The 8,572-nt window shown below is 36.1% G+C and overlaps 2 protein-coding genes across 2 annotated transcripts; both read left to right on the plus strand.

Annotated features, from left to right (window-relative positions):
- The first annotated feature begins 565 nt into the window (after positions 1-565).
- On the plus strand, positions 566-2,874 carry LOC106779763 (ankyrin repeat-containing protein ITN1-like). The gene is made up of 3 exons (XM_014667959.1): positions 566-1,061; positions 1,438-1,847; positions 2,056-2,874. Exons 1-3 carry the CDS (start codon positions 566-568, stop codon positions 2,872-2,874), a joined length of 1,725 nt encoding a protein of 574 aa, XP_014523445.1.
- Positions 2,875-3,852: 978 nt separating this feature from the next.
- Positions 3,853-6,546, plus strand: LOC106779784 (seipin-2). The gene is made up of 2 exons (XM_014667977.2): positions 3,853-5,009; positions 5,880-6,546. The coding sequence occupies exons 1-2, from the start codon at positions 3,930-3,932 to the stop codon at positions 6,339-6,341; spliced, it is 1,542 nt and encodes a 513-aa protein (XP_014523463.1). The 5' UTR covers positions 3,853-3,929; the 3' UTR covers positions 6,342-6,546.
- Positions 6,547-8,572: the final 2,026 nt, after the last annotated feature.

Raw genomic sequence — 8,572 nt, forward strand, 5'->3', positions numbered from 1 at the left:
TTAGTAATGATATTTTATTGATTGATAATGTAAAGTTTTATATATACGTATTATTAAAATTTAACATTATAAATTTAATTAAATTTTATAAAAATGATCTGTGTGAGATGAAATATTCATATATAATTTGAATATATCTCGAATTGATATATATGAAGTTTGCATTACACTTTTCATACATTAAGTCTACATAAAAGACGTTTGTAAAAGACAGACATATGTTGTAAATATATAATGCCCCTATGTGATATATTAAGTTCATAAGAATCCTACTAAAGAAGCTATCAATTATTAGAGTAATATATCTTGTTTTAACATTATTCTTACACAAAATTAATATTCTTGTTAAGAGTCTAGTTTAGTTTTTATTCCACGTCTAACACGAGTGCAATTCTTAGGGCAAAAAGAAGAGCATGCTTTCTCCCTGCGTTGAGATTACATGCATTGCGTAAACACGCTTAGGCTTATAGTGCGGATCCAGAGGTTAAGTTTCTTATGTCGCCACCGACTGTATGATTTTGAATGACATAGCTCCTTCGATTCATTTCATCACTGTTTATTATTCATGGATAGAACCAAGTTTGAAGATAATGTTAATCAGCACGAACCTAACACTCCGAGGAAAGCCACTTTGGTCCTCTCATCTTCCGGGAACGCTCTTCTGGTTTCCAACTCCGGCAAGTTCCTTTCGTCCTCCAAGCCCGTCGCTGGCCAGAAGAGGTACGTCAGGCAGGTGACGGGGCGCCACAACGACACGGAGCTCCACCTGGCGGCGCGGCGAGGCGACTCGGCGGCAGTGAGGGAGATTATGGACGTGATCAATGCCCAGATGGTGGGGACTCAAAGCAGCTGCGATTTCGATGCGGAGGTTTCGGCCATAAGGTCTGCCATTGTGAATGATGTGAATGAGTTGGGAGAGACGGCGTTGTTCATTGCCGCTGATAAAGGGCACCTTGATGTGGTCCGAGATATTCTGTCATATTCTTCTACCGAAGGGATTTCGTCGAAGAATGATCTAGGGTTTGATGCCTTTCACATTGCTGCTAGCCGTGGTCACTTATGTATGTAATTAACAACCTCTCAACCTAATCAAATATTCACCTCTATTGTTAATTTTCTATCTTCTTCCCTGCCTCTGAAAGAAGTAATATTTTTACCATGTGACCAGAAATAACTAACAGCTAGAAGAGTATGCTTTTTAGGACAAAACATGACTGCAAATTTTAGGTTGGAATTTGAGTTTTTTACCTTGAAATTTGTGTAACAAATGTTTGATTTGGTGCTAATTTTTGTTGAAGATTAGGACTAAAAACACTGAGAAAGTGCAATTTTTTTCTCATTAGCTAGGCTGGAAGAAGATGAAAGAGAGTGATGGATCTTTGTAACTATATATACCAAACCTTCAATAGCTAATGAGAATTAATTCCATTTTTGCAGCTATTGTTAAGCTGCTACTAGAATATGATCAGGGGCTTATGAAGACAGTTAACCGATCAAATGCAACCCCTCTTATATCTGCAGCCACTGGGGGGCATACGAGTGTTGTTGAACTTTTGCTGTCACGTGACCCTAATCAAATAGAATTATCTAGATCAAACGGAAAGAATGCACTTCATTTGTCTGCCCGCCAGGGACATGTTGATGTTGTAAATTTGTTGCTCGCGAAGGATAAACAACTTGCTAGAAGAACTGATAAGAAAGGCCAAACTGCACTGCACATGGCTGTGAAGGGTGTGAGTTGTGAAGCAGTGAGGAGCATTCTTCGAGCTGATGCAGCAATTGTCATGCTGCCAGATAAGTTTGGCAATACTGCATTGCACATAGCCACAAGGAAAAAGAGGGTAGAGGTATTGTACACTGCCTGAATAACTCAACAAGATAATGTTATTATTCTTAAAACATGTTTGAATATAACTTTATATATCAGTTGAAAATATTATTTATGTTCATGGTATGTTCATTAATTATGATCTTTGATTATGTGGCGATGTAAAAATTGTTAGAATGATAATGCAGAGAGAATAAACTCCTATGATATGTCATAGTTTAACGCAGATAGTGAATGAGCTATTGCTTCTTCCAGACACGAACGTGAATGCCTTAACAAGGGACCACAAAACAGCTCTTGATATTGCTCAATCCCTTCCACCATCAGAAGAAATATTAGAGATAAGAGGTTCCCTAGTTCTTAACGGGGCACTCAATGCGAACAATCTGAACCAGACAAGGGATGAGCCCATCAGGAACACCGTGACGCAGATTAGAAATGACGTTCGCTCACAGCTCAAACAAACTCGCAAAACCAACATGAACGTTAACGGAATCGCCATGGAGCTACGCAAGTTGCAAAGAGCAGGTATCAACAACGCCACCAACACAGTAACGGTGGTTGCAGTTCTCTTTGCTACGCTTGCATTTGCTGCCATTTTCAGTGTTCCCGGTGGAGATTTTGATACTGGGGCGGCAGTGATGGAAGGCACAATACCTTTTGAAGTCTTCTTTTTGTGCAATTCCGTAGCGCTTTTCACGTCACTGGCTGTTGTGGTAGTTCAGATCACCCTTGTGAGAGGGAGAACAAAGTCTGAGATGAGGGTGGTGAAGGTGATCAATAAGATGATGTGGCTAGCATCTATATGCACCACTGTTGCATTCATATCAGCGTCATATATAGTACTTGGTAGGCATCATAAGTGGGCTGCAATACTTGTCACTGTTGTTGGGGGAGTTACAATGGCTGGTGTTCTTGGTGGTATGACGTACTATGTGCTCAAGAGTAAACATTATCAAATAGGCAGGAAGAAGAACACATTCATGAGTAGATCAAACTCCGGCTCAGAAACTGAAGTAGAAGCAGCACAAATTTATGCCATTTGAAGAGAAGGTTCATGTTCTTCTATATATGCTTTACTCTCTTTACTCTTAACTTAGTCCTTTTTAAGAATTTCAAAGCAGTTCTTCTGGAGAATTCTAAGGGCTAAATTAGAAAAAAGATTGTAGATCAGAAAATAAACATTTGATGCATTTTGTTGGCAATAATGTATTCCGTTCTATTATACCTTACTGTCTTCAATAAGGTTCTAATATATTCACCACTACTCTTGTTTTTATTAAATAGTTATTAAATGTGAATATTATAATGAAAAACAATAATAGTTTGAAAAATAATGTTAACAAATAAATATAAACTTTCACATTAATTAAATAGCTAAATGTTATTTTAAAAAATAATATTATTTCAAAATTTTGTTGGCTGAAACGAAGGTTCAATCTCTTCACTTTTGAAACAAAATCACCATTTTCTATACGTTTCTTTAATTCTTTTTATATATAAAGTACACTTTTCAATGTCAATTCTATGAATTGATTTTGAATACCTCAAATAAAAGAATTATATATTAAAATAATTATATTTCTTTATCCAATCTATCTGCCTTTTAATCTTTGACAATTTTTCAGAATTGTTTTCATCCATAACAATTGACTGTCCCAACGATCTATCTATGTTATTGATCATTTTCGTGTCATGAAAATGAAAAGATTAATAAATATACATTTCCTAGCTATAAAATATAAAGGAATTTATTTTACAGAAAGACAAAAGAAATAGGAATATGTTTCCTTTGTATGACTCTCATATGAGCTTATTTTGAAATGAATGTTAAAGTTAGTAGATCATTCACCTAAATTATTGAAATATAATCCTTCAAAGAAAATGCAAAATAGAATATCAAAAAGTAAATTACAAAAAAAAAACGTGTAATTTTTTTTTTGAAGAAAAAAAGCATTAGCTTTTTGTGTTTGTTTTGCAATATAATATTTTTGTTGTTTTCTTAGAAATATGCTTTCCTTTTTCAGAAAGCAAATTCTGAATTTAGTGGCTTCAAAATGAACGAGCCTCTCAAGTTCAATATTCCATCATTTCATCTTCAATGGACTCATCGTTTCAAGGCCCAAACAACCAAAACGACGACGTTTTCCTCGACGCTCTACCGCACTGCCCCTTCAACCATTGCCCCGCTACCCCTGATACTTCGCCGGAATCTTCCGCTGAGGCTTCCATTCTTTCCGACCTCAACCCATCCTCCCCAACTCCGGCGACCACAGTCCGCCGTCGTTCGACCCGACGTCATTCTCCGGCTAGGGAGCCCAAGAAGACCTGTTCCGACGACAGTTCGTCCACCGTTCCCGGAGAAAACCTTCGGAGCGATCGAAACCTCGAAACTCCGAAAGAAAACGAGGATTCCCCCGAGAGATGCGATTCGAATCAAAAGAAACTTCGTTCCTCTCCATCTCCAACCGTTGCCAGCGAAGAGGGGAATGAGGAATCGACGTTAACCACCGCCGAGAATGACGACAGAGCCACCGATTTCGCGGACTCGGCCGTGGAATTCGGTAATTCCCCTATTAACTTGCTCGATTATATAACTGGGTTGGTTATTAGAGCAATTGTGTTTCAAATCAATGCTTTTTTTGTGTTACTGAAATGCCCAGTGTGGCTTACGGTACACGCTTTCATGTTTTTTATGGACCCTTTTGGAGCAATTAGAAAGGGGAAAGGTTTGTTGGTGGATATTTTGGGTAGAGTGTTGTGTGGTGTTTGTGGGTGCATTGGTTCTTCAGCTCAGGAGTGGTTAAAAGAGCACAAGTCTTTGTGGAATGTTGCGTTTAGGTGTGGATGGGGGTTGTTGTGGTCGGTCTATGTTTGTTGCATTTTGTTTGCTCTTTTCATTTGTTCTCTTCTCGTGAGTGGGTTTTTGGTGAAGAGTGTGGTGGAGAAGCCTTTTCAGATGAGTCAGGGTTTTAACTTTGATTACACCAAGCAGAGTCCTTTTGCATTGGTGCCTTTGATGTCTTGTGATAATGTTAGGAGCGGGCATGATTCTGGAACGAACATTGCTGTTGGAAATCGGATGGGTAGAAGGGTTATACCTGCTAATCAGAAGGTGCAGGTCGCTGTTTCATTAGTGGTGCCAGAGTCCGAATACAACACAAACCTTGGCATCTTTCAGGTACTCATCTCGTATCTGATTCATTTTAATTAATCCAGAGTACTAAATGAACTTCTTGAATGATGTTGTGCTTGTTCTAGTATAAACGGTAGTGTTAGTCTGGGGGTCCTTGATGGTTGTGGTTATAGTTTATACTTTTGAAGATAGTTCTGTAGCATTTGAGTGGCAACCGGGTGCTAGCTTTAACTCTAGATTTTTTTTTATTTTATTTTTTTGCTTTATACGAGTATCTGGATTGGAGTTTGGACAAAAGAAATGATGCTAACCGGATGCTAGTGTTTTATGAATTAGTTTCTTTGAACAAGTTCAATAGCTTGTACTGTGGCTGTATAGATCGGTGTTGCTCTTGCTCATGAAAAGATTTTTCAGCCATTCAACTTGCTTGGTAGGAGTTGAACTGCTTAGAGAGTCCAATCCCTGGTGCCCTTATTAAATTTTAATGGATGACAACAGGGTAGAGAATTATCAGCACAATCCTCTTCTGCGATATATGCCAAGTGTGGTATTCAAGTGAATGTCATGTACTTGTGTTACAGACAACGACACTTCATTGGCCTTTACATAAAAGCTAAAACTTATAACTCAAGTGATTCTTTTTGTCTTTGTACGTACTATATTTCTTATCATTGTGGTGTTTGTGCTGTAAAATAGTAGTTACTTGCATCAATTAGGCAAAGAAGAATCAGTTTTCTTTGATTGTGTGATCTTGATTTCTTTGATAATTTCGTTTTGTTAACATTGCCATTTCCTTTTTCTTGCATTGTTCTGGTTAAAAATCTGAACTGTGATGATTGATGATAATTGCAGTTCATTCATACTTCATAGGTTCCTGTTGCTTACGAATTCTTCTTTGAATTGTCTATTTTGTAGATCAAGGTAGACTTCTTGTCCTTTGATGGCAAAACAATTTGGACTGCGACCCAACCTTGCATGTTAAAATTCATAAGCGAGCCTATCCGGCTAATGATGACATTCCTCAAGATTGTACCACTTGTCACTGGTTTTATATCAGAGACCCAGACACTGAATGTCAAGCTGAGAGGTTTCGTTGAAGGAAATGTACCTACTTCATGCTTGAAAGTAACACTAGAACACCGAGCAGAATATCCACCTGGTGCTGGCATTCCTCAAATATATGATTCATCAGTTATTATTGAATCAGAACTTCCCTTAATCAAGAGAATCTTATGGCGTTGGAAGCTGGGCATATTTGTATGGATCGCAATGATGGCTTTCATGATGGAGTTACTATTTGTTTTGGTGTGTTGCTTGCCTATAATTATTCCAAGAACCAGGCAAGGTAGTGGTTCTGCTCCTGTTACTGGTAATTGAAGTAATCTTCAGGCATCAAGTTGTGGAAACTAGTTTCTTCCTAAGGCATCGTGACCACAACAGAAAATTTTTCTTTTTCTTCCAATAATATTACCTAGCTTTTCCTGACATGTATATCTTGTTTAGTGAGGCATCCTAACTTCAATTCTTTTGTCCTAACCTGTACATTTTTACTTGTAATGTTACTTTGCCATATCTTTGTCCATATGAATTTTACCCATTGTCATTATCTTTTTTTAGCTTATCAAGAACACTTGACTTTATTTGAAAAGAAAATCAGACAAAATGTATAGCAAAACTGAATAATATTTGATCATAGAATAAATGTTGGTTCAGATATTAAACTAAGTTAACCGTTTCACCAATCAAAGAATATGTTTTTTTGTGGTTTGTGTGAAATGGGTACAAAAGCAGGGATAGTCTTTTAACTATGTATGGGAAATCAGCAAGTCTTGTTCATATTGGTTCGTTTTGCCCTTCTTGTCTCCAATTCGTTAAAAACAGGTTAGAGTGGATTGCATAGTTAACTCATGGGTTAAAAATCATGGTTCATCCATTTTAGGTGTGCATCGATGACTTGACCATTAAAAATGAGAAAAAGAGAAAAAAAAATTATTTCATATAACTAACAAAGATTAACAAATTTAGTTACTGAATCTAAAGTATATTAATAATTTAATTTAAATTTGATTTGAATATAATTTTTTTCTAGTAGGCTCTATTCGTTTAAGCTGACAGTACTGTTTACAAGAGAATGGGAGCATAAATAAATTTGTGGGAGTGATGGTGTTCGCTTTGGCCGATTTGCATAGACGGAATGGAAGGGATTTGGGAGAAAGGTGTTTTTTTATCACTCGCATATTTGTGGTGAATTGAAAGCAAATATCATCTTTGCCCTTCGTAAATATCTTAATACCATGTTGTATTCGGATTATGTTATATTCGGTTCTCTCGCCAACCAAGTTTCCCATCACAGTTTTAAAGAAAGTCACCGGCGCCGCAAGAGGCGTAGCTTTTCCGGTCAAAACTCTATATGACCACGTATACGACAACGTGACGAGGTTCGCCGACAACCACTCCCTCTCGTCACGCTTCGAAGACTACAACGAGATTTTCTCCAGCTTCCACATGTCGCGCACCTCCGCCATTCCGGTGTTGGATCTTCCGTTGCTTGACGACGATGAGGTCTTTTTCAACTTCTGAAACGTCACATGTGATTTTAATATCAGTGTGTGATTTTGGTTTCGTTGTTGAGGATTTTGGGGTAATGACAGTGAAAATATCCTTTTATAGGAAGCAACGGGAACTATGTTTTTTCTTCTGGTTATTGCATATGATAGGAAGAAGCTAGGACTTGAAATTTAATTAAGTTCAATTTTTTTTATGAAGAGACTACTTTATCAATAAATGTATATAAATAAAAATTACCAACTGATAGAAATATATAATAAGAAATATAAAATAAAAATAAGTGAAAATAAAATGTAAAAAATATCAGTTATATGTATATTAAAAGTTTTGTAAAATACTATAAACAAATAATCAATCTTACTTCCATAATATATAAATTCTCACAAACAAATATTACATTTAAAAATAAATTCATTTTACTAAATTATAATTTTTTTACTTTTTAAAAATTAATTTTAATAATATTTTACTCTTAATAAACATTTTTACAATTAAATATAACATTAACAAATATCATTTTATATTACTTTAATAACTAGGAATATTTTGGTAATCTTCAATTTCTACCAATTAAACAAATTTTTTAAAATTGTCACATCAATCAAATCCTACACTAATTCTCACAAACTTTACCTCTAAATTCACTCTCAATAACCTTCAAATCGACTCAAGTAAATACAAAAAAAACCACTCTTAAATCCACTCAATCACTCTCCCTCAAATCATCTCCCTCAATCATCCCCAACTTTCAACTCTTATATGTCGTTCCGTTTGTATATGCGCTCTTGTTCTTTTCTTTGCGGATCAACATATGGATATGTGTTTAAACTCAATATAGAGGTCTTCATATTCTTCACTTTGTAACATCATCAAAATAATTTATTTCAATACACCAATACTCCTCATTAATAACACACTTACTATATTGAAAGTTCTAATCACACAGTCTTGTAGTTCTCTAAACCATGTGCTCGGATCTTAAAAAAAATGAAAGAGAGGTTAAAGCTCTTATAGAGAAAAGGTAGAATAGTTTTAGAGAA

This window comes from Vigna radiata, unplaced genomic scaffold (genome assembly GCF_000741045.1).
Source record: "Vigna radiata var. radiata cultivar VC1973A unplaced genomic scaffold, Vradiata_ver6 scaffold_161, whole genome shotgun sequence".
Lineage (NCBI taxonomy): Eukaryota > Viridiplantae > Streptophyta > Magnoliopsida > Fabales > Fabaceae > Vigna > Vigna radiata.